Genomic DNA, 26932 nt, shown 5'->3' with positions numbered 1-26932 from the left:
ATTTTAGCCATTGACACTGTTTAAGCATAATAAACAAATCTGAAAAGTATTTGAAAACATGAAATAAATTTAAAGGAACAGCTATTTTAAAAAATATAACATTTCAACTCCCTAAAGTTGCCAAATTAGCCAAATTCCAGCTATGGGAGTATCACTTTTAGCTGCAGTTTAGCATAGATCATTGAATCTGTGGATTAGACCAGAGTTTAGCTTAAGTTTATTCCAAGCGTGTGTCTGCTTTTCTGTGTGGGCAATGGCGATGCCCATTCACGAATGATTGAATTCTTTTGAGCCAATTATGTTCAAGGGCGCACAAACCAGTCTGCAAACCACTGAATTGGAATAATTTATTAAGTTCCTGCCACATGCACTGAGTTGGTGTTGTCATAATGTTGTAACAGAGTTTAAGAACATCAAGAACATTGAAAACCCATGTCTTTGAATCTACAGTCATTTAGCCCGAATCTGCAAAGATCATTGTTTGCCAGCTATGAATCTTTATCAGTGGTACTGCCTGTGCTGTCTGCAGTTTCAGAGGGTATAGATGGGTATTAAATGTTCTGTTCCTGTTCAGAGAATGCCTTTTCTTAGACTAATAGGCTGTGATATTTTCAGTTTATATTTTTGCAGAAAGATCTGTCAATGTGCATTTGTTTTGTTATGTTCAGATGTTCCGTAATGGTCATGTGTCGGTTAGCCTATAGCCTGTCAATTCAGTGATGATTTTTCAGATTTTCATTAAGAGCTTATGAAAAATGTTTTGAATAAACACTGCACATATAAACAGTTTTAAATTTATAAATTCATAAATTTATAAATTTTTATTCTAACTATTCAGACTATTACTTTTAAAGAGTACTGTTTTTGGGTACCTCCCCACCTCTGAAAACCTAGAATGAATATTGGACATAACCAAAATCTGGAGCTAGATATTTTGATTTTTCTGAAATATAAATTTATCAAAAAGAAGTACTAAATATAGATTTGTTCTACAGATGGTAAAAGCAAAGGCATGAGCATGACACCAATCTGACATTTTAGAAACACAACAGTAGCATTTAAAATAGAAATGGGGCGGATGTGACGTAGACAGGTTCATAAATGTATAGATCTGAAAGACTAAATTAAAATAAAAAGAGAGTTTATGCTGCCAACAACAGATAAAATTCTTTTCAAAACTATGAGTACAAAAGTGTTCAAATCCAATGGATCAGCAAGTGAAACTCATCAGATACTGCTGCATCTGAGATAACTATTTAACAACTTTTACTATACACTATTTGCTAGGTATTGTTTTAAAACTTCCTTTTGCATCAGCATTGCATAACATCTTCTAGTGGAGAAATGTTGTGTATACCCTGGAAGGAGTCAAGTGTGCTTAGGATTACTTCACTGTATATGGAGTGTCATGACAGAAGTGAGCTGCATATCTTGGAGTCTGAGCAGGCCAGAAAGTCAAGGCTACTGAACTCAAAGCCCCAAAGAAATTTACAGGAACTTAAGAGAGAGTGTTAGGAAAGATTAACTACATTGTAAAATATATTCCACTTTATGAGCGGAAACAGCATGGACACAGGAGCATAGTAGAAGATTTTGAAGTGTAATCAATGTGAATCTAGCCATTTATATATCAAGTAAATTCTCCCATTATAATGTATTTGGAGGCTTGAATGTACGGAAACCTCAGGATAGAGAACATCTGTAAAGGATTTCTTTCTTTACCATAACCGTGTTGGGGCCCTTCTCTCTGAGAGTCAATTTTATACACTTGTAACCAATTGTAGTAAATGTATAGAACATGTATAAAAACGTATAGAGACAGCTGAAAAACACTCTGCAAGAAGCTTCTCTACTTTATTCTCTTTGTAATAAAGTCTAATCTTCTGGCATCAAAAACCCAAGACTTTGGCGTGATTTTTGATAGCAACGACAGAAGCTACCACAGCATTTGAAACTAAAAGGAAGCTCTTATGACATGGCCAGTATTGTCATTTTATGAAGCAGTGAAACCAACACAGGTATTCTGACCAGTAAAACTTCAGTGAGTGTAAGAAAATAAATTACATAAAAAATGTTTGAATGTTATTGCACTCAACAAGTTATTTAATAAAACATTTTGATAATTTAGATTCTGTTTGCATCATAATAATTAGCATTTTGTCCTGAAATTGATATCCCACACCTGTCATAATATAGCATCCTCCACATTTTGCCTTTCTTTAGTGGAGGATAAAATATTTGCTGCACACACAATCTACACTTATATTTGCAATTTACCTCATTATGTTTGACGTTCAGTGTTGTTTAGCTAAACATGTCACCCTGTTATAGTGAAATATTAATTATAAAAACCTAAAATTATTACTTTTTAAACGGTGTTCAGTCAGCTTCAACAGTGAATAATTTTGCTAGCAGCTTCAGTTACCATGAGCTCATTTTAATGTTAACTTTAGTCAAATATGTCAACCTTGTCATTGTCCACTACTAAGCCTTTCATAACAGAATTGGACATGGGCATTGTTTTTGACACATTTTGATCATTTATTTTCACATACCACAAGCCTGTTTATAACACACCATATTATACCATCAGATGCTGTACGCATTGGACATGATAACTTTACATCATGTATCGGCATGGATCCGTAGGATAACTGTCACGGATCTGCTAGATTCTGCCACCACCCAATCACAGCAAACTCCCTCACCAGTTCTAACTAACCCACATCTGCACCTCATTAGCACATTCATCTAGGTACTATATAAGCATACACCACAGTTTAGTCAGTGACGGGCTTTTATGCCTGAGTATATCTTCCCTTGTCCACCGTGTCATTGATCAATTCTCTAAATTCTGCCGTTTATTACCCCGAATTGCTCTGGAAATAGCAGAACTATTGTTTAATTAAATATTCCGGTTGTGCGGACTTCCTGAAAACAATATGACTGCTGACTCAGTTCATATCAGGGTATGGAAAGCCTTCTTCTCTCTCTCTAGGGTGTGACCATCGTACCTCTCTCAGGGTAGCATCCCAACCAAATGGACAGATGGAGAGGAAAATCCAGAGGAGGTGGGGCTATTCCTCCATACCTTCTGCCATGGTCACACCCAAGAACAGGCTGTACCTCGGTTTCCAGACTCCTCTGTTCCATGGTCAGCTGAACCGTCAGATGTCGAGGTGGTTGACAGCTAGTTCTGGGAGAATGAAGTCTGGAATGAAGCTCACCATTATCTATAATGGAGCAGGGTGCAGGCAGAAGAACCAGGCTGACCAGAGGAGAATTAAATCCCAGGTTTGTTGGCCTTTTCCCATCCTGGAACAGGTAAACCTGGTATCCTGTAAACTTGGCACTCCTCCTCAATGCCATTCACTTACTTTATCCACGGTTCATGGATTCATTGTCTCATCTTGTGTGTCTGTTTGTTATTGTACTGAGTGTTGGGGTGTGTCTAGTTCATGATTGCGATCGATCAGCCCCAGCTGTAGCTCATTATTAGGGCTATTTAAGACCAGCTAACACCACTCTCATTGTCAGATCCTCACCGTTGTCTGAGTTCCTGTTCTGATGTCGTTCATTTTGTCGGTCTTCCGGTTGTTCCTGCCGGAGGATTAAGCGGATTGACTGCCCATTGGAACTGCCGCTTTCCATCTCGCTGCGAGCTCCACGCCATCAGTGACTCACTCTCTTGTTTTATCACTAATAAACTGTCATTCACGCGCGAATCCATCTCTTGATTTCGTGACAGTAGGATCTGATATATATGGATTCAGCGGAGCTCAAATATTCAAGGACTGCTTGAAAGCAACATGTACGAATGGATCGCCAGGCGAGCAAATGCTCGCGACTGGGCGAGCCGTGCAGCGCTAGTGGTGCAGATGTCCGAACTCACCAGTCAACTCCAGCAACTGCAGGCGCCCACTGCGCCACCTCCACATCACGCTCCTCCGCTCCCCCTTCTCCTATCAGCGTGACTCAGCGCGAGCGCGGCTGCCCGACACCGGAAGTGTAATGGTGAGCCAGATTACACCAGATCGTTTTGGTTAAATTGCTCTATGTTTTTTTCACTTCAGCCACAGACTTTTGCTACTGAAGGGTCAAGGTAGCGTGAGTACTCAACACTCTGCTGTCCGGAAAGGTAGCTTTATGGGAAACGGCGGTGTGGGAGAATCGCCATCCCTGTTGTTCGTTCAAGCACTGTCTGAAGAGATGAAGAGAGTCTTGATCGTGCTGCAGTTGGCGTGAGGCTGACGCGCCAGACTGGCGATCTCCGTCAGGGTGAAAGATCTGTTTGGACTTTTCCGCCGAGTTCGAACCTGCCGGCCAGTGCAAATGGAGCGAGGCGCCCAGTGGGACATGTTCCTGCATGGGTTGGCCTGGCCGGATCAGAGGGTGCCTTGGGGTTACCCAATAGCTTGGATGGATTGATTGATCTTGCCCTCCGTGTGGATTCCGCGATTACAGCAGCGTGACCAGCGGAGCCTGTCCTCAAGCGATTACCTGTTCACGGAATTCTCTCCTGTTGACTCTGGATGTGTGTTCAGTCACTCATCTGACACGAACCCATGCAGGTTGGTAGAGCTCGGCTTTCCGGGAGGAAGGCGTCGTAGACCAAAGGACTGTGCATGTGCTGTGGGGCATCTGGCCATTTTTGGTGGATTGCCCAGGTAAGCACAAGCCAGGTAGAATTGAGGTTACTGTCGGGTGGAGTATCACTAAGCAAATCCTCAACCACCACCCTCCTCGGTAAGACTGCAGTGGGCATCTGGAAGACATGACTGTTCGGCCATACTGGACTCGGGGCTGAAGTTAACCTTTAGACCGAACTCTTGCCCTTCTCCACATTCCCTGTCTCCCTACGTCCTGAGTCTCTGTCAGTGCCCTCAATGGACAAGCCCCTTCCTGATATACTCACTCCACTATATCTGTTACACTTATCATCTGAAATCATACGGAGACAATTGAATTTCATCCCGACTGATTCACCTCAGTCGTTGGTGCTTGGCCATCCCCTGGCTGGTCGGCATAACCCTAGGGGTCAGTGGGGCCAGAGAGTTCAATCACGGCGTGGAGAGCGAGAACTGTTATGCCTCTTGTCTTGTGTCTGCCTGTTCTCCTGTGTCTTGTGTTCGTTTCAGGATGAGTGGTGAATCTGTCAAAAAAGCGTGCCCAGGGTACCTCGACCTGAAGGAAGTGTTCAGTAAGTCCAGGGCTGCTTCTCTTCCTCCACATAGTCCCTATGACTGTGCGATAGATCTAGTCCCAGATGCGTCTCCGCCGAAAGGCAGGTTATACTAAGCTTTCAGTTCCTGAAAGGGAGGCCACTGGAAAATATATTTCTGATTCTCTAGCAGCCGGGATCATTCGCCTTCTTCTTCTCCAGCGGGGCAGGATTTTTTTGTCGCGAAGAAGGATGGCTCTCTGCGACCTTGTATTGTTTACGGGGCTTGAATAACATCACAGTAAGAACACCTATCCTTTGCCGTTGATGTCTTCAGCATTCGAGAGGTTGCAGGGAGCATCCATTTTTTCACCAAGTTGGATTTGCATAACGCCTACCATTTGGTCCGCATAAGGGAGAGGATGAGTGGAAAACTGCCTTTAATACCCCCCCCAGGGTGCATTTTGAGTATCTGGTCATGCCGTTTGGGCTGTCTAATTGCCCATGCAGTTTTCCAAGCACTTTCGTCAATGATGTGCTGAGAGACATGGTAGATCAGTTCATATATGTCTACCTGGATGACATATTGATTTTTCTTCATCTCTCCAGGAACATGTGCAGCACGTCAGGCGAGTGCTCAGAGGCTGTTGGAGAATGGGCTTTTTGTCAAGGCGGAGAAGTGCGCGTTCCATGCACAGTCAGTTCCTTTTTGGGGTACATCGTCTCGGCCGAGGAATTTGCATGGACACCGACAAGATCAAGGCTGTGGTGAATTGGCCAACCCCTGATTCTCGTAAGGCCCTGCAGAGGTTTCTGGGTTTGCCAATTTCTACCGGCGTTTTATTCGTAATTTCGGCCAACTAGCCGCTCCTCTGGCGGCCCTGACCTCCACCAAGGCCGGCGTTCAGGTGGTCCCAATGCAGCTGAGGCTGCATTTGCCAAACTAAAGCGCCGCTTTGTTTCGACCCCATTCTTACGGCCCCTGATCCCACCCGTCAGTTTGTGGTGGAGGTCGGCGCCTCAGAGGTGGGGGTAGGTGCGGTGCTGTCCCAGCGAACTTCCTCGGATGATAAGATGCACCCCTGCGCGTTTTTCTCCCATCGGTTATCCCCTGCTGAGCATAATTATGACATTGGTAACAGAGAGTTGTTGGCGGTTAAGCTTGCTTTGGAGGAATAGCGTCATTGGTTAGAAGGGTCGGGGTACCTTTCATCGTCTGGACCGATCATAAAAACTTAGAGTACATCAGATCCGCTCGCGCCTCAACTCCAGGCAGGCTCGATGGGCACTATTTTTCGGTCGTTTTGATTTCGCTGTCATACCGCCGGGGTCCAAAAACATCAAACCCGATGCACTGTCCGTATCTTTGATTGTTCTGAGCGCCCGTGCGTCTCTGAGTGCATACTACCTGAGAAACTCATTGTTTCTACACTCCGTGGGAGATCGAATCGAAGGTTCGCACAGCCTTAGAGAGTAACGCCTCCGTCCGGTGCCCGCTCGAACCGGTTATTCGTGCCAGAGGGTTAAGGTCCGGCGTTATCCGGTGGGGTCATTGTTCCAATGTGGCTTGCCATCCAGGAATTGGGCCTTTTAGGTTTCTAGTTAACCAACGATTCTGGTGGCCCACCATGGCTCGGGACATTCGGGATTTTGTTTTGGCCTGTTCAGTCTGCGCTCGTGGCAAGACTTCCGATCGACCCCCAGAGGATTACTTCAACCGCTGTCTGTCCCTTGAGACCCTGGTCTCACATCGCGCTAGATTTCGTCACGGCCCTCCCGCCCTCCCTGGGCAATACGGTTGTTTTGACCGTAGTGGACCGGTTCTCGGCGGCTCATTTCATCCCCCTTACCTAAATTACCATCTGCTAAGGAGACAGCGGTTACTGTCATTGATCACGTCTTTCGCATTCATGGCCTCCCGATGGATGTGGTTTCCGACAGGGGACCCCAGTTTGTATCAAATTTTGGAAAGAGTTTTGTCGTTTGCTGGGGCGGCGTTAGTCTGTCTTCTGGTTTCCATCCTCAGAACAGCGGCCAGACTGAAGCGGGCTAACCAGGATCTGGAAAGGGTGTTGCGATGTTTGGTGGCGCAGAATCCGCTTCCTGGTGTCCAGCAACTTTGCGTGGGTTGAGTCACGCACATAACTCGTTACCAGTGTCATCCACGGGCCTCTCACCATTTGAATGTAGTCTAGGGTACCAGCCACCTATCTTTCCTAGTCTGGAATCCGAAGTCGCGGTTCCCTCTGCCTGCGATTCGTCCAGAGGTGCCGTCGCGCGGAGAAGGGCCGAGACCCTCCTCCGGGTGGGGCGTCGCACTAAAGGCTCAGGCCGATCGCCACCGGTCTAAGCCTTCCGTTATCGTCGTTGGTCCAAAGGTGTGGCTTTCAACTAAGAATATTCCTCTCCCGCTCCGTCTGTAATAAACTTGCTCCCAAATTCATTGGCCGTTTCCTGTCACCAAAGTTCTTAGTCCGGTGACAGTCCGCCTCAAACTTCCTCCAGCGTACAGGAGAATTCATCCGTGTTTCATGTTTCTAAATTAAAACCTGTTTTTCATTCACCCTTAATCCATGGCCCGGTTCCTCCACCGCCGCGTCTGCGTAGAGCGAGGAGCCAACATATTCGGTCAATCGCATTCTGGACTCAAGCGGAGGGCGTGGATTCCAGTACTTGGTGGACTGGGAAGGTTCACGGTCCAGAGGAGAGAGTTGGGTTCCTGCCAGGGACATTCTGGATCACTCTCTTATCGATGATTACAATCAGCGGGTAAGGTTGGCTGGGAGCGCCAGAGGCGCTCTTAGGAGAGGGGTACTGTCACGGTTCATGGATTCATTGTCTCATCTTGTGTGTCTGTTTGTTATTGTACTGAGTGTTGGGTGTGTCTAGTTCATGATTGCGATCCGATCAGCCCCAGCTGTGGCTCATTATTGGGGCTATTTAAGATCAGCTAACACCACTCTCATTGTCAGATCCTCACCCGTTGTCCTGAGTTCCTGTTCTGATGTCGTTCTGTTTGTCGGTCTTCGGATTGTTCCTGCTTGGAGGATTACGCTTGGATTGACTGCCCATTGCGTTCCTGCACCGCTTTCCATCCTCGCGCTGCACGAGCTCCACCGCCATCAGTGACTCACTCTCTTGTTTATCCACTAATAAACTGTCATTCACCGCACTTGAATCCATCTCTTGATTTCCGTGACACACTTTCCACGCTTCACTCTTCAAACCTGTTGAACCTGTTCCTTTCACCACAGAACCTGGTCTAGCAGAGGAGCCCCCTCCTCCATTACAGAGGACAGTTTGATATACGGTCAAAGAGATATTGGATTCTCAATATTGCGGTGACCGTTTAGATACCTGGTGGACTGGGAAGGTTATGGCCCTAAGAACTGTGCTTAGTATCAATGTGTTTCCTATATACTATATATTCTCACCCGATTCCTCTGATACAGACTTTTCATGCTCATATGTGCAAATAAACGTTATCATTTTACCTACCTCCTGTGTGAGTCTGCTTCCGTTACAATAACATTGTCTTTATAAATTCTATAGAATGGATTTCAATGAAAAATATAGCCCTAACAATGTAAATTAATAAATTATGCAATTATTTATTTATTTATTTTTCAGGAATGAGTCTAAGTGGAGATTGTCACGAATTATGCCTCTGTGGCTCTCTCCGACGGCCACCTGAGGGAACCTTCCCTGGAATTCTGAACCCAAACTACAAAACCCCATCATGCCTTGCTCCACAGACTGATTACCCTCCCAGGTGTTCTTCATTACCTCCCCTGTTTAATCCTGTTGCACCTAAAAAATAAAACAGAGAAATATAAAAAGCATTTATTTAGGACCAAGAAAGAAAGTGTACCCAAATCACCACACAGAAAAGTCAAAGGTTTGTTGTGCACCTAAAAAGTGAAACTGTCCCATCAAAAGAGTTCTTATTTTCCATACATCCCTGATTAAAGACATCAGAAAAAAACAAAAATGCAAAGTCAAAGTTTTTTAAGTCAAATGACGACTGGCCACAAACAAACAGCCACTAAAGATGAAAAAAGCAAAGGGTTACTTACTGACAGAATAAGAAACATGCACAGGTCATCAGGACCTTGCCTGACTTTGGTTTTTGATTGTTTGCTGCCTGACCCGACCTCTGCCTGTTTTTGGATTCTGTTGTTGTATTGCCTGTTATACTACTGTTTGCTGTGTTTCGACATCTGCCTGCTTTGACCATGCCTTTGATAAATGAAAGCCTGCAATTGGTTCCGCATGCCTCAGACTTGGTCATTCATAATACTGGGCCCCTTATCATACACCACCTTTGCCATCTCTCTTTTGGGTGGTAACCCTTTTTTCCTGTCTATGCAAAAAACATGAGAACATGCAATTTATGATCAATGTCTTGCAAAACCTGGGTGTCTATCTTCAAGAAACATTGAAGAAATGTCTGGCATAACCACACCCAACCCCTAAAGCCAAGGCATGTGCTTACGGAGAGTGCAAAAGTTGCCTCCACATTTGTCACCCAATGCTAAAAACTCCTGGGCAAGAGAAAATTTCTTTGTATCAGTGGAAGACAGAAAAGGTTACAAAAGATGAGAAAATGTCAACAATAACAGTAAAAGAAAAATAACAACATGGAGGAAGACCTACACACCAATTCCAAGAAAGGCTTTTCCATTTTAGGCGTCATGTTTTCAACATCAAATGGCAGTTTGATGTCTACAGGGAGCTCAGGAGGAACCTGAAGAACAATGTGTCTTGCATGTTGATTTTATTGAAAACTACATATGCCAGTACATTGAAAAAAACATTTGATATTACACAACAGTATTTGCAGGATAAGTATCATCTGATATCATATCAATAAGGTCCAACCAAAATTGTATTGTCTTTCCATTGGCACCATGTATTTTGGTTGTGGTACACTCCAGCTGGGCAATGTCGAGCAAGTATGACATTCACATCACTCAAATTGGAATAGATGGATCCAGACACAATTTTAAAATAACCTTTTTAGCAGCAGCCAGAGTAGCAGATAGAATCATTTTTTGATTAACTTACAATGTCAGTGACAAATCATCCAGCAAGTTAAAAGCAGTGGGTCAGTGAGTCTTCAAAAGATCCAACAAAAAGTCCTGGACCCAGAGCAAAGAAATTTGTGAACAGTCCCAGAACATATGCTTGTATGTACCTTGGCTTAAATTATTACATAGACAACAGAAGGGGTCAGATTCTCTTTTCATTTTATATAATAAACAAGGAGTGGCATATGCCTTATAAATTAACTTGTAAATGAATCATTTGGTGAGCTGGATTTTTAGAACTGGTAAAACAGTTTCCCTAGAGATTGTGCCAGTCAATTATAGTATTAAGTTCTCTCTCCCAGAAATTCTCAATTGGAAAGTTTAAATACTGTCGTACCACAAGTGATTTTTATATTTTAGTCACAATACCTCTAAAAGCTATACTAGAATCTATTAAATTTACCATAGAATGAGAAGATATTGTGACGGGGTAAAGAATCACACGGCAAGGAGAGCTCAAGAAAAGTGACCCCGGAGGGTGAATTTATTGATAAATAAATAGATAAGTCAGGAAGATTAGAAAGCATTCTTTTGTGGTGGAAGTGATACTACCATACTTGTAATAAGGTGCAGAATTTACAGGTTTAGCTATGCAGAGTTCACAAAAGACTAGCTAGTGATCTGAAATACCATCACTTTGCTGCAGAATTTCAACAATATAAACATCAATTGCATGTGACAGTATTAGATCTAGAGTATGATTTTGACAATGAGTAGGTCCTGGCACGTGTTGTCTAACCCCAACAGAGTTCAGAATATTTAAGAAAGCTAATCCTAATGCATCTTTTTCATTATCAACATGGATATTAAAATTGCCAACAATTAAGACTTTATTTAACTCAGTTAAGAAGTCAGCAAATTCTTTAATGAAATCTGTGCTGTGCCCTGATGGCCTGTATACAGTAACCAGTACAAACATGACAGGGGATTCTATAGATGATGTTATATGCAGTACCAATACTTCAGATGAGTTATACCTAAAGCCTACCCTCTGAGAAGTACTGAGAATATTATTATAAATTGTAGCAACACCTCCCCCTTTACCTTTTAAACATGGCTCATATTTATAGCAGTAATTTTGGGGGGTAGATTCATTTAAAGTAATTAATTCATCTGGTTTTAGCCAGGTTTCTGCCAAACAGAGCAAATCTAGGTTCTGATATTTGATCAAATAATTAATATAGTTAACTAATAAACTAATATATAAGTGTTTTTGTGGAAAGGGATCTAATATTCAGCAAGCCAAGTTTTATCATTTGCTTCTTTGTATTATTGGTAGTTTTTATTTGTTGAACATTAATTAAATTGTTGCTTTTAATTTGGTTTGGACGTTCTCGCTGTCTGCTTCCTGACCTGGGCACTAGTTGGTCAAGTTGGAGCTCTAAGACTATATGCCATATTTCTAGGTAGAAGAGTGGCACCATCCTAGGAGGGATGAAGATCTGCCCAAGAAACTCATCCATTATGGTCACCCAGCTGCCCTGCTGCAGGGGCTCTGAAGCCAGAACCGAACAATGTACACGATTCACTGAACTAGTCGCATCCAAAGCAGTATCTACAGCCCTCAAATTCTTTCTGTCCTCAATTAAAGTTTGAATGCTTGTTTCTGATTCTAAAACCTTCTCAATAAAAATCAATTCTGTTGTTGTATTCAACCCCAAGTTCAACCCCTGTTAACCCTAATTACAACCTCTAATTGAAGAATATAAAACCAAATTTAATTTCTTCAATGTGTTAAAATGTTATCAATTAAAAGTTGTTAAATTGTCCTTAACTCTTGTAAGTTGATGAATTGAGGAAATTAACCAATGGTTTAGTAAGAAAATTTCAAGGATGTCAAAGATGTGTTTTATAGTATTTGATAAATGTTTTATGTATTCAAGTCACTGTCTAACAAGTTTGAAAAGTTCTTGTTTAATATCTTACATTCATCATGTCGTAAAAAAATTAGATAAATCCCCGCATAGTATTATTTTAGTTGATTTGGCATCAACAAACACTACATAGACTACTTCACTCGTTCTTTACCTGCTTTCATAATAAAAGTGTAATGATCTCATCCCTACACTGCTATTCCACTCCCAACCTGCAGGATGCCCTCCTTAAACCCTTTGGTTATGCTTCCCCAAAGACTCTAGATGGCACCATTGTACCTAATCTTGCTTAATACGCTCTTCATTAGCCCTGATTCCCTGCACCTGTGTTTAACCCTTTATAAGTGGGCTTGCTCTCTGCATCTATGCTCAGTCTTGAGCCTCACGTGCTGTGGTCACCAGCTCGCAAGTCAAGTTTGTACCTTATTGTACCTTTTGACCCCTGTGTCTATTTTCTGTTCCTTGTTTTACGGAGCTTCGGCTATCCAAGTTTGTTTGTACTTTGTGACTTTAGTTTCATTAGTAAAGATATTTTTTTGTTTGAAGACTCAAGTTTTCTGGCTCTTTTGCTCTTCTGCTCTTGGGTTTCAATGCCTGGAAGTAAGCTCAGTAGCTAATACCACCTGCTCAGAACACCAGAGACCAGGGTTCTAGTCCCGCCTAGGGCGACCCCTGACAGCAAGACTGAACCATGGAAGGAAACCCAGCAGAAGCAACTTCACCTCCTTCTAATGTGGGCCGTATTTTAACAGCCCTCTCAGATCAAGCAGCAACCGTACAGCGGCATGACCAGGCACTGTCTGAGATCCTTCATCTTTTAAATCTACAGTCTCAAGCCTACTTATCCCAGGTACCTCAACCTCCTTCTGAGCATTCTAACAGACCCATGTTGGCTGTCCTGTCAGAGCCCAAGTTACCAGCACCAGAGAGGTATGATGGCAGTCCAGAGAGATGCAGAGGATTCATTACCCAGTGTACTCTGGTTTTCCAGCTCCAACCCAGCAGCTTTCCAACTGAAAGTAGCAAGGTGGCCTACATGATTACTCTACTTACAGGCAAGGCTTTGGACTGGGCCTCAGCTTTGTGGGATCAGAGATCTCTACTAACAATCAACAGCGATGACTTCATTTGTGAGATGAGGAAAGTTTTCCAACATCCAGCCAGTAGAGGGGATGTGGATCACCGACTGCTCCACCTCACTCAAGGTTCTCGGAGTGCAGCGGATTTTGCTATAGAATTTCGCACTCTTGCCACAGAGAGTGGGTGGGATCAATGAGCTTTGAGGGCTACCTTTCACCATGCCTTGTCTCCTGCGATCAAAGATGAATTAGCTTTCCGAGACCCGGCACCGAACCTTGAGTCCCTCATTGATGTGGCTATCCGGGTAGACCACCGCCTTAGAGAACGTCAGCAAGAGCGACAGCAGGAGACTAGGTTTTTTGAATTCCCCAACCCTGTTAAACTGCCTTCATCTCTTAGTGCCCTGAGGAGCCCATGCAACTGGGTGGAACTAGAATTTCCCAAGCTGAGCGCAACCGACGGATGAAGGAGAAATGCTGTCTCTACTGTGGCAAGTCAGGTCACTTTCGTTTTACTTGTCCTGAGTTGTCGGAAAAAAGTCAACTCTCGTCCAGGAGGAGGGGGCCAGGGCGAGAATAAGATCCTTCCCCTGCTCAGCAACCTCAGGTTTGACAATCCCAGCTACAATAACCCAGAGCAACCAACTTCACCATGCACTCGTCTTTATTGACTCTGGGGCTGCAGGGAGTTTTATGGACTATGAGTTGGCTAAGAGACTTGATGTTCAGCCGGTTACCCTCCAAAGACCCCTAAGTATCACGGCAGTTGATGGCAGTCCTCTGGGTACAGGAAGAGTCAGTCAGTGTACTCCACCTCTCCAGCTACAGGTTGGACATCACCAGGAGCAGATAGAGTTTTATCTGATTCATTCTCCTAAGCTTCCTCTTATCCTTGGTTTTCCCTGGCTGACTTTACACAACCCACATATTGATTGGGCCCAAGGGGTTGTTAAGGCCTGGGGAACTAACTGTCAAGTTTCTGATACTTCTTTCTGCCGCTCTTCCAAGCTTTTAGAGACTTTTCAAGGACCCTCAGTTGACATCCCCATGTGGAAAACAACATCCTTTTCTGATACTCAATCCACAGAGGTCATGGCCACCCCCGAGATGAGGTCAGTCACAAACAAATCTCTAGTTCAGTGTCCCGAGTTATCCCAAGTTCCCCAGGAGTATGTAGACCTCCAGGAAGTCTTTAGTAAGACTCAAGCAGCCACATTACCCATTCACAGATCCTATGATTGCACTATCGAATTAGTTCCTGGTACATGCCCACCACGTGGAAGGCTCTATTCCCTCTCTGGCCCTGAGAGGTTGGCAATGGAGAAGTATCTTGAGGAAGCCCTGAACAATGGACTTGTACGTCCATCCACATCACCTGCAGGAGCGGGGTTTTCTTTGTTGAAAAGAAGGATGGGGACTTCGACCCTGCATAGACTATCGAGGTCTAAACCGCATTACCATCAAGAACCGATACCCTCTTCCTCTGATGACCATGGCTTTCGAGGTCCTACAAGGGGCCACTATCTTCACTAAGCTTGATCTGCGAAATGCATACCATCTAGTTAGAATACGTGAAGGGGATGAGTGGAAAACGGCTTTCAACACACCAACAGGGCACTACGAATACCAGGTAATGCCATTTGGCCTAGTCAATGCCCCAGCCATCTTCCAAACCTTTATTAATGATGTTCTCAGAGAAATGTTAAATACATTTGTGTTCGTTTATCTGGGCGACATTTTGATATTCTCTCGCAATTACCCAGAGCATGTTCAACATGTCCGACAGGTCCTGGCCCAACTACTGAAACACAGACTTTATGTGAAGTTGGAAAAAGTGAGTTTCATGTTCCAGAGTTTCCTTCCTTGGTTTCAGGGTATCAAGGGGCAGCCTTCAGATGGACCCTGGCAAGATACAAGCTGTATTGGACTGGCCTCAACCTACGTCAGTTAAACAGGTACAGCGCTTTCTTGGCTTTTCCAATTTTTATAGAAGATTCATTAGGAACTTCAGTTCCGTTGCGAGCCCCCCTTCTGCATTGACCAGGAAGTCAGCAAAGCCATTTATGTGGACCTGTAGAGCAGGTCAAGCCTTTAACAAACTAAAGCGACTCTTCACATCTGCCCCAATCCTAACCCTCCTGATCCAGAGCTGCCTTTTGTGTTGGAGGTGGATGCCTCAGAGGCGTGGGAGTGGGAGCTGTCTTGTCACAGAGATGTAAGAGTGATAATAAGCTTCACCCATGTGCCTTTTTTCTCGTCAGCTCACCCCGACACAGAGAAATTATGATATTGGAAACCGGGAGTTACTGGCTGTTAAGATGGCTTTGGAAGAGTGGAGGCACTGGCTGGAGGGGGCCAAACACCCATTCTTAATCTGGACAGACCACAAGAACCTTACTTATATTCAGGAAGCAAAGAGACTGAATGCCCGACAAGCCCGCTGGGCCTCTTTTCAACCGGTTTGACTTTACTCTCTCTCCTATCGCCCAGGTTGAAGAATCTCAAACCAGATGCACTCTCAAGGCAGTTTGAGCCACCAGAAGTGGATTCCTGTCCAGAACCCATCCTCCCCACCTTGAGAGTGGTAGCTCCCATTCAATGGGACGTTGAAACTGCTGTCAAGAAGGCCCAGATGCAGCAGCCAGGCCCAGGTAATGGCCCTCCAGGTCGCCTCTTTGTTCCTAACTCTCTACGCTCTAAGGTTTTACAGTGGGCTCATGCTTCTCTTCCTTCTGGACATCCTGGAACTACTAAAACATGCAAGCTCATCCAAAGAAGGTTCTGGTGGCCTAGATTACAGAGAGGATGTCCGAATTTGTTGCCGCTTGCATGGTCTGTGCCCAGAACAAGGAGACAAGGACCCACCCTCATGGCCTGCTGCACCCACTCCCATTCCAAGACGCCCTTGGTCTCACATTTCGATGGACTTCATCACAGGCTTGCCACGGTCTCAAGGAAACACGGTAATCCTAGTAGTGGTTGACAGATTTTCAAAGGCCTGTCACCTCCTACCTTTGCCCAAGCTCCCACAGCCAGCCAAACTGCGGAACTGTTGATGAGGCAGGTGTTCAGGATCCACAGGTTTCCACATGATATGGTTTCTGATCGGGGCCCACAGTTTACTTCCCAGTTCTGGAAGGCATTTGGCAGACTCATTGGATCCTCCATTAGCCTATCTTCTGGCTTCCATCCCCAGTCTAACGGCCAAACTGAGAGGGTAAATCAAGAGATTGAAAAGACGCTAAGATGCCTGGTTGCAGACAACCAATCTACATGGAGCTCTCATTTAATATGGGCTGAATTTGCACATAACACCCTTTACCATTCCTCCATAGGCATGTCACCTTTTGAGTGTCAGTTTGGTTTCCCCCCTCCTCTATTTCCTGGACAGAAGCCAGAGGTGGATGTTCCAGCTGCCACAAGGCTATTCCAAAGGTGCCGATGGGCCTGGAAAAAGGCCAGAGTTGCTTTATTAAGGGCTGTCCAACAACACCGGGTGCATGCAAACCGTCTCAGGAGGGCAGGGCCCACGCTTCGTCCGGGACAAAGAGTATGGCTCTCAACCCGAGACCTTCCTTTGCGGGTAGAATCCATAAGCTGGCCCCACGATACATTGGCCCATTCAAGATCCTCAAAAGGATTAATCCAGTCTCTTATCAACTCCTCCTGCCTAGGTCTATGAAGGTGCATCCCACTTTTCATGTCTCCCGTTTAAAACCTGTTGTTTGCTCTACTCTGTCTTCAACTAGGAACACCCCCCCAGTTCCTTGCATGTTGGATGGCCAGCCAGTTTACACAGTCCGAAGGCTGCTGGATTCTCGACAGGTTCGTGGAGGCGTCCAATATCTTGTGGATTGGGAGGGATTTGGTCCAGAGGAGCAGTCCTGGGTTCCGGCACAAGATATTTTAGATCCAACCCTTATCTCAGAGTTTCGCCGAGCCCAAGGGAACAGTCGGAAGAACGTCAAGGGCCGTTCCTAGAGGAGGGGCTCCTGTAATGATCTCATCCCTACACTGCTATTCCACTCCCAACCTGCAGGGGATGCCCTCCTTAAACCCTTTGGTTATGCTTCCCCAAAGACTCTAGATGTCACCATTGTACCTAATCTTGCTTAATACGCTCTTCATTAGCCCTGATTCCCTGCACCTGTGTTTAACCCTTTATAAGTGGGCTTGCTCTCTGCATCTATGTTCAGTCTTGAGCCTACGTACTGTGGTCGCCAGCCCGCAAGTCAAGTTTGTACCTTATTGTACCTTTTGACCCCTGTGTCTATTTTCTGTTCCTTGTTTTACGGAAGCTCGGCTATCCAAGTTTGTTTGTACTTTGTGACTTTAGTTTCATTAGTAAAGATATTTTTTTTTGTTTGAAGACTCAAGTCTCCTGGCTCTTTTGCTCTTGGGTTTCAATGCCTGAAAGTTAGCTCAGTAGCTAATACCACCTGCTCAGAGACCAGGGTTCTAGTCCTGCCTAGGGCGACCCCTGACAAAAAGCATCTAAATTGTGATCAGACAATTATCTTTTATATTAAAACTTAATATAAATGTTGTGTAAGACGCTAACCAAACATTACGTAAATGATCCAGCCTTTTACACATTTTGTGTATTATCCATTTCAAGAGTATATGTTTATCGTGCATGCAAGATACATGCAGAGCGATGCAGGGGGGCCTTTTGAGTATCGAGCTGGAGGTGTCCATACCGCCCAGCCCTGAGCTCTCGCAGTTGGACAATTGGTTCCTGGGTGCTGCCCATGATAGTAAATTCACGGCCTGTGCCTGTGCCCTTCTTCCCAGAAGTGCATGAGGAGTTGTCAAAAATTGTGGATGGCTCTTTTTTTTTGCCAGAAGCCGCAAGTCTTCCTCCTCCGTCCTCACCACCCTCAATGGCGGGGCAGCAAGGGATTATGTGGATATTCCTAGGTGGAGAAAGTGGTTGCGGTGCATCTGTGCCACCGCAGAAATACATTGTCAAATGCGTACAACACCAGGATTGGTTTGCAACAGTTGACCTGAAGGTCCATAGGTGTGTACAAAAGTCGCGGAAGGCTCTCTTGCCCCCTTACGGTAAGTGGGCATCAGACTCCTCAATTATCTTGACGACTAGCTCATTCTAGCTCAGTCACGGGAGAAGTTGTGTGAGCACAGGGATTTAGTGCTTTGGGTCAACTGGGAAAAGAGCAAACTCTCCCCTGTACAGATCTCTTTTCTCAGATTGGAGAGAGTGACAAATGACAGTGTCTTACAGAAGAACACACACAATCAATGCTGACTTGACTGAGTTCGTTCAGAGGCAAGACAGTGGTTCCACTGAAACGTTTTCAGAGACTCCTGTGGCATATAGCTTCTGAAGATGCAGTAACACCACTTGGTTTGCTTCATATGTGACCACTTCAGCACTGGATATATTTCTGAGCCTCGAGATGGGCATGGCGCAGTGGGACACTCCACATGACTATTACGCTGGCTTGTCATCACACTTTCAGCTCATGAACAGACCTTGTATTTGGAAATGGTTTACCGAACTCAATCTCCTCACGACAGCCCCTCCCTGACGCATTACTCTTGAGGAAAGACCTTCTTTCTCAGGCACCATGTGACACCCACGTCCGGACCTGTGGAACCTCCATGTCTGGCTCCTGGATGGGACTCGGCAGACTTAAGTGATTTACTACAGGCTGTGGTGAACTCTATTACCCATGCTAGAGCTCCTTCTATGAGTCAAGCCCTGAAGTGGAGTCTGTTTGCAAACTAGTGACTTCTTGCAAGAAGGGTTGGAGAGTAAGCTTTCACCCTCCACCCTGAAAGTGTACTTATTGCAGCCCATCACAATGCAGTAGATGGCCAGTCTTTGGGAAAGCACAATCTCGTCGTAAGGTTCCTGAGGCATGCCAGAAGGTTCAATTCTCCTAAGACACCCCTTTTGCCCTAATGGGATCTCTCGATAGTCCTGGCTGGAGTTTAGAGAGGTCTCTTTGAGTCGCTCAAGTCTGACTGTCAAGACAGTTCTCCTGACTGCGCTCACTTCCATCAAGAGGGTCGGGGACCTCCAAGAATTTTCGGTAAGCGAAGAGTGCCTTGTGTTCGGGCAGGCCTACACTTATATAGTCCTGAGACCCCCTGCCTGGATACGTGGTCAAGGTTCCTACCACACCCTTTCGCGATCAGGTGGTGAACCTGCAAGCACTGTCCACAGAGGAGGCAGATCCAGCCTTGTATCCTGTCAGAGCTCTTCACATATCGTGGACTGCACCCGGAGCTTTAAGCTCCAAGCAGCTTTCTGTCTGCCATGGGGTCAGCAGAAAGGGAAGGCTGTCTCCAAGCAGAGGTTGACCCACTGGATAGTGGATGCCATCACCCTGCCATACCAGGCTCAAGGTGAACCTTGCCCCTAGGAGTGAGAGCTCATTCCACCTGGAGTGTCGCCTCCTCCTTTGCTTTACGCATGGTGCCTCTCTGGCAGACATTTGCAGAGCTGCGGCCTGGGCGACATTGAACACCTTTACGAGGTATTACAGTCTTCGTGTAGAGCCAGTTTTTTCCTGTGTGTTTTGGTATTAGGTAATTGGCTTGAAGAACTGGCGGTTTCATGCTCGCTGCGCGGCGCCTCACCCTCCAGTAAGTTCTCCGGTTCGTGAACCCTGATGGGTTCCTCCAACACCCCCAGCAGACAGACTGGGTGGAGCAATCTGATGCCAGGTATACAAAATATGCTGTGGTTGGGGGTCGCTAGGACAGGTTTGAGAACCACTGATGTAGATCATGCCCTTAAATGCTGTTAAAAGTGCAATGCTTAACAAGCAGAAATATAAGTTTTGTAATAAAATTCCATTCCAGATCATTTTGAAAATGAAGCTAAAACATGAAAAAAGTACAGTAATGGGAGGAGAAAAAAGTTTATTTATAAAAACAACATTAATAATAACAATATATTAAGGTGATCAAATGAAATGGTTTCTAAGATGAACAGCTTCATACAAGAGTCCGAACCTCCCCAAGAGTGATTTCAGTCCACACCGAATACAGAAACTTGGCCTTAGAATATGAAGCACACTGTTTCTGATGAGCCACCTGAGAGGTTTGAACTCAGTGGCACTGTTAAAGAAACAGAGACCCAAAAAATTTAATTTCCTTAATGATAATTTATTTAAAAAGTTTATTTCTTATATATATCAGATAAAGGTGACCGTAGAACATGAAGCTGTTTTCAGACACTATAGTTCCAGGAAAAAAGAAAAGCCTTTGTATACTACAAATTCATTACAATGGTAAATTCTTGGATTCAAGAATAACTGTTTAAATGCGAAATTACCAGTGTTAATACATGTAAGCATCACGGCGTTCTCTCCTGTCACCCCATCTGTTCATCTAGGTGATGTAAGGACATGGCAACGCAGGTATTCTCTTGAACGGATGTCTGCCTGTACAAAGATAAAGACTGAATCTTAGTAGGCCCACATGAAATCTACAGTATGCCTGCACAATGCTGCAGAGTGTCTAAAGATATTAATCTGCTAATAAGCTAGTAAAAAATTATATTATTCTCCATTTATTCAAATATGCCTTTTAGAATGTTCTAATTTTAATTAAGAACTGGCAAAAAAGTGTGTGGCAAAATGGCTTGACAGCGCCACCTATATACTTTCAAAAGTGTGCACCTCGAGCTATCATGTACATGTATGAAATGCTTTAGTGCTTTGATACAATCCGTATTGTTAAAAGCGCTGTATAAACAAAGTGACTGCTTGATGAAAATTGGTACACACATTTAACACACCAATACCTACAAAAAATATTTTCAGCATTTGTATCATTTTTACCATTTTCAAGCGTCACACGTTAACAAACTCCTTCCAGAGATTTAATCAGATCAACACCAAATTTGGTCAGTGTAAACTAAAGGCCTTTGCGACTTTATTACAAAGATCTAGAGTTCTCATTGAAGGCTGTGTCCGTGGCGGCCTGGTAAAATTTGAAGTTTCGCCATGAAACAGGAAGTTCTTATAACTCAGCCATACAATGTCTGATCTATCCCTAACTTCAAATATTTGATGACACTCCCGAACTGACGAGATCTGCATGCCCATATTCAGTTATAGTCATAGCACCACCACCTGGCAACAGGAAGTGACATGTTTTACTCTGTAACGATCTTCTCCCAGAGATTTAAATGACATCAAAATTGTATTTGCTCAATCTCTATAATCATCTATAGATCTATAGACCAGCTAGCAACAGGATAAGTCATGTTTTTATCTTTGTGTTCAATCTTCACCAAACTTCATGTGTTTGTTCAAAGTGCTGATCAGCGCCACCAGCTTGCAGCAGGACATTTGGCAAATATAAATTGCTTTTATACATTATTTCTATATTTGCTTCTTTAAATGCATATTGTTCACTGTACCCTATCTTCCCGAAGCCACGGGAGGTGGTGGGCCTGGATGTGAGGGCCCTTTCATCGCCTATATTTAAAAAAATAGGGAGCATCCGGTGAATGAAACTGATACAAATTTCTTTCTGAACATTAGATTTCTGGTAAATATATACCCCTGAAATAAAAAGTTGCTGAAATTCTCTTGGAAAATAGAAAGGCCAGATAGATACAGCCAATAATTCTATATCAGTTGTACACATTTTCTTGCGCACAATCACTGTCTTTGTCCATCAGTTGTTCACATCCTTGAGACTTCACCAAGCTGCATTGTGAATCCTCAGAGCTGTGGACCAGGTTCAATTTCCTCAAAAAAGCTATAGTTTCAGTGCCTCTGCCTAGATCACTTGAGCCCTCTTTGCTGGATGACTTGTTTCTTGGGGTAGTTCACACTGGTTCTCAGCACTCTTCCTGGTTCAGCAGCATTCTTCCTGGTGGTGCATTATGAGGTTTCCAGGTCATGACAGCTTTTTTTTTTAAACCTCTGCTTTATGGCAGATATCATCACAGCTCCTGACGATAACTTGTGGTTCTCCTGTAGTGTGTTGTTCTAGATAATATGTCCTTTTCATTGTCAGTTTTATGTTCAGTGGTATGCTCAAAAAACCTGATGAAGGATTTGTACAGATCTGTTAAAGTCAAAGTACAGATACTCAGTAAAAAACTGACTGAAATAAAAGTACAAGTATCTGGCCAAAAACATACTTGAGTAAAAGTAAAAAAGTACAACTTTAAATTGTACTCTAGTATTAAAAAAATAAAAGTACTTTTACAGAAGTTGGATTAAAAGGAGAAATGAAACAAAATGCAATGGCGCATTTCAAATATATCTAGTCCAGCAATAACAATGAATGACTTTCATTTATCAGATGAACACAAACCAAGATCTAAATAATTTTAGTTAAATCATCTCTCTTCGTATAACATAAGTATGGGACATCTAAAAAATTTAGGTGAATATGACAGTAAGTCATATAACCCCTGTTAATGAATCAGTGTCTTTAGAGCTGGCCCAAGCCTTTATGGGGCCCTAAGCAGATTTTTATTTGGGTACCCCTCCGTGCCGTCAACATGACTGGTTATTGTCAAAGCTTGTTTATTCATACAATTCAGAATCAGAAAGAAGAGCACATTAGAAGAGCAACTTCGAAGGAAAGAGCATGCATGTGAAACTAAGCAATCAGTGCACATTAACCACATTAATCAAGCCAAGCGACAACAGAAAGATAGAGATGGTGCATAAAAAACAAGAGAGGAAAATGTCTGGGGAACATTTCTGAGAGTGTGTAATAATTTTTCGCAAAGAAGTTAAAGTAGCCAGGGACAGAATTAAAGGACCAACCTCTCAGAGGCCCTGCGCTGGCAGCCCCATTAGGCTAGCCCTAAGTGGGTCTGTAACATAAATAAAGGCTTGTTTGCAAGGACTTGACTTTGTACAGTTAATAATTGAGTTCATTGATTTAAATATGCAAGCTGAAGATTTTGTGCCTGAAGACAAAAAGATTGCAGATCAAACAAATTAGTTTAAGCCTAAAATGGATTCCTTGAGAGTTTTTTAAAAGAAAATGAAAGATTGGATGGCTACTCTTGGTAATAAAAGCAAAAATTAAAATGTTAAGATGGATTGATACTATTCATAACAGTGCCTTGCGCATATCTGTGAACAAGAGTGACTCAAAACAGTGAATCAGATATTGACAGTGAATCAATTTCCTCTTCAGTCTGCTTCTATTCTCATCTGGTTCACAATCATCCTTGAATTTCTCCTGGTCCTGCCTCAACACTATTTTCTACAGGGAATAATAACACAAAACAAATTAGCACACAAACTGAATGTGTTTTTCCATCCTTTACATTATTTTTCAGATGAAAAAGTACGTCTGACATTTTTTCTTTGAAATTAGCATTTTAAGAGAAATTACTTTTTAAAAGAATTGCCTGTTTACCTGCCTTATCGAGCGTTCTTACTATCTCTGATCCCTGTTGTTCCTGTGTATGCTTTTTGGCTGTTACTCTGTTTCGACCTTTGGATTTGCCCTTCTGCTCTATTTGCTTGATTAGACTGATGTTCTGGTTTAGACCCATTGCCTGCTTAACCACATTTGTTTTTTGGATTTACCCTGTACTCGTTGACAGATCAGACTGCTCGTTATACTGATCCTGCCTGCCAATTTGATTATTGTCTCAGCCCTTAATAAATGACCACACACGGATTCAGTTTCAGCCTCTGTGCCCTTGTTACATAATTCTTTGCCTCCCACGAATCCAGCAGAAATTGCGAATGTGCAAGCAACATACAACTATCAGGGTGAATTGTTGAAGAGTTACCAGGAGCAACTCACCAAGCTGCAATCAGTAAATGAGCACCTGACGCACATCATCTGAGCACTTACTCCACCCTCACCCAAAACGGTCTGATAAGTTTGATGGGAATGCTGAGCAATGTAGGGGCTTTATTCGCCAAGATTGAGTCAGAGGAGAAGAAATGCACATTTCTCATAACGCTATTGACTGGCAGGGCTATTGTTTGGGCTGCAGCTGTGTGGGACACTGATTCACGCTTAAGATATTCAGTAAACTATTTCATTCAACAACTCGAAGAAGTTTTTGAATACCCTTCCGGTGCAAATCATTAACCTCACACAGGGAGATCAACCCGCCGCTGAGTATGTCATCGAATTTAGAATGGTAGCAGCACAGAGCGGTTGCAATGATACTGCCCTAAAAGCCATGTTTTACTGTAGTTTACACCCTGTCTTGCAAACTGAACTGGCCTGTAGAGGAGAGGAGTTGCCTCTTCTGGACTTCATCACTCTAACTATAAAGATCGACAAACCTCATGAGACAAAAGGAAAACCTACCAAGTTAAAATGGAACCAAGAGGCGAACCAAACCCTATCGTGCTGAAGGAAAAGTTTACTTCAGCTCCAGATCTCAAACATCCTGATCCTGACCTACTGTTTATAGTAGAAGTAGATGCATCTGACTGCGGCATTGGAGCCATCCTCTCCCAAACATCCAGCCAATCGAGCAAACTTCATCCATGTGCCTTCTTCTCCAGGAAACTCACTTCGTCTGAAAGAAATTATGATGTTGGTAATAAAGAATTATTGTCCATGAAGGCAGCCATTGAAGAATGGCGACACTGGTTAGAGGGAGCAGTCCACCTCTTTCACAAGAACCTCGGATATATTAAAAGTGCTAAAGACCTGAATCCCCATCAAGCCCGCTGGTCCTTATTCTTCACCCGGTTCCAGTTTGCAGTTATCTATCAATCTGGTAGCAAAAATCTATGTATCTGGTAGCAAAACTGCCTCACTGATAACCTTGATCCTGAGCCCATTCTCCTGCCATCAGTAATTCTAGTTCCATTGTCTTGGGACATCATGGAGGAGTCACAACAGGCCCAACAACAAGAACCTCCACCAGACTAATGCCCTCTGACCAAGCAGTATGTTCCCTCCAACTTAAGGCAGCGCATCATGCAGTGGGTCCACACATCCCTCAATGCAGGGCACCTGGGTATTTCCCGCACTATCCAGCTGGTACAAAACTCATTCTGGTGGCCAGAAATGACCAAGGAAATCACCTCTTATGTAAAATCATGCCAATTCTGTGCAGAATCACCCAAGGAATTACCTTCAGGTCTCCTCAAGCCACTACCCCTTCCACAACGACCTCTGTGTCTGTTCCCCGAATTAGAATACGCAGAGAATGTCCAAACCAAATTAAAAGCAATAATTTAATTAATGTTCAACAAATAAAAACTACCTATAATACAAAGAAGCAAATGATAAAACTTGGCTTGCTGAATATTAGATCCCTTTCCACAAAAACACTTTATATAAATGATTTGATTAAAGATCAGAACCGATCAGATTTACTCTGTTTGACAGAAACCTGGCTAAAGCCAGATTAATTCATTACTTTAAATGAATCTACCCCCCAAAATTACTGCTATAAAAATGAGCCATGTTTAAAAGGTAAAGGGGGAGGTGTTGCTACAGTTTATAACAATATTCTCAGTACTTCTCAGAGGGCAGGATTTAAGTATAACTCATTTGACGTTTTGGTGCTGCATATAACATTATCTATAGAATCTTGTGCTAGTGATAAAAAGACGCATTAGGATTAGTTTTCTTAGACATTCTGAACTCTGTTGAGGTTAGACAACATGTGTCTGGACCTACTCACTGTCGAAATCATACTCTAGACCTAATATTGTCACATGTAATTGATGTTAATATGGTTGAAGTTCTGCAGCAAAGTGATGATATTTCAGATCACTATCTAGTCTTGTGTGAACTCAGAATAGCTAAACCTGTAAACTCTGCACCTTATTACAAATATGGTAGAACCATCACTTCCACCACAAAAGAATGCTTTCTAAGTAATCTTCCTGACTTATCTCAATTCCTTAGCACATCCAATACGACGCAAGGAACTTGTTGATTTAACAAACTATGCACTCTCTTTTTTCTACCACTTTAGATACAGTTTCTCCTTTATGCTTAAGAAAGATGAAAGAAAACAATCTGACTCCATGGTATAATGAAAACACTCGCACTCTAAAGAGAACAGCCCAGAAAATGGAGCGCAGGTGGAGAAAAACAAAATTAGAAGTATTTCATATTGCCTGGCAGCAGAGTATCCTGTCATACAGAAAAAAACATTAAAAACTGCTAGCTCTGATTACTTTTCATATCTTTTAAAAGACAACAAACACAACCCCCAGTATTTATTCAATACAGTGACTAAATTAACGAAAAATAAAACGTCAACAGGTGCTAACATTCCCAAGATTATAGCAGTAATGACTTCATGAATTTCTTCTAAGATTGATAAAAGATTGATCAGAGATAAAATTGTAATTACGCAGCCCTCAGCTACAGTTTCAAATCAGTTAGTGAGCTATAGATCCCCTGAGGAAAAATTACACTCATTCTCTATTATAGGAGAGGAAGAATTGTACAAACTTGTTAAATCATCTAAACCAGCAACATGTATGTTAGACCCTATTCCATCTAAACTATTAAAAGATCTGCTTCCCGAAGTCATAGATCCTATTCTGACCATTATTAATTCATCATTGTCATTAGGATATGTTCCCAAAACCTTCAAACTGGCTGTAGTTAAGCCTCTTATTAAGAAACCACATCTTGATCCCAAAGACTAATCTCTAATCTCCTTTTCTGTTAAAGATACTAGAAAAGGTAGTATCCTCACAACTATATTCATTTTTAGAAAAAAAATGGTATCTGCAAGGATTTCCAATGAGGATTTAGATCGTACCATAGCAC

At 43.2% G+C, this 26932-nt stretch overlaps 1 protein-coding gene across 6 annotated transcripts in view; it reads right to left on the bottom strand.

Moving 5' to 3' along the window:
• Window positions 1–8833: 8833 nt before the first annotated feature.
• The window catches only part of LOC122346821 (endonuclease V-like), a 68514-nt gene continuing 50415 nt past the window's right edge, over window positions 8834–26932 (bottom strand). Inside the window, exons 8-9 of one of the 6 annotated variants that reach the window (XR_006251176.1) lie at window positions 20514–20622; window positions 8834–8971 (exon numbers count right to left, since the gene is read on the bottom strand). Coding sequence is in view for 2 of the 6 variants with exons in the window: in XM_043241677.1 (XP_043097612.1) it covers window positions 21607–21663 (57 nt within the window). In the remaining 4 variants the exon portion in view is untranslated. Of the gene's footprint in view, window positions 8972–19916; window positions 20623–21605; window positions 21664–26932 lie in introns of those variants that run through there. The other 5 variants (XR_006251177.1, XM_043241677.1, XR_006251175.1 and 2 more) reach the window with 5 other exon arrangements.

The sequence above is a fragment of the Puntigrus tetrazona genome, chromosome 6 (assembly GCF_018831695.1).
Source record: "Puntigrus tetrazona isolate hp1 chromosome 6, ASM1883169v1, whole genome shotgun sequence".
Taxonomy (NCBI): domain Eukaryota; kingdom Metazoa; phylum Chordata; class Actinopteri; order Cypriniformes; family Cyprinidae; genus Puntigrus; species Puntigrus tetrazona.
This window is presented reverse-complemented; position numbering and strand designations above follow the sequence as displayed.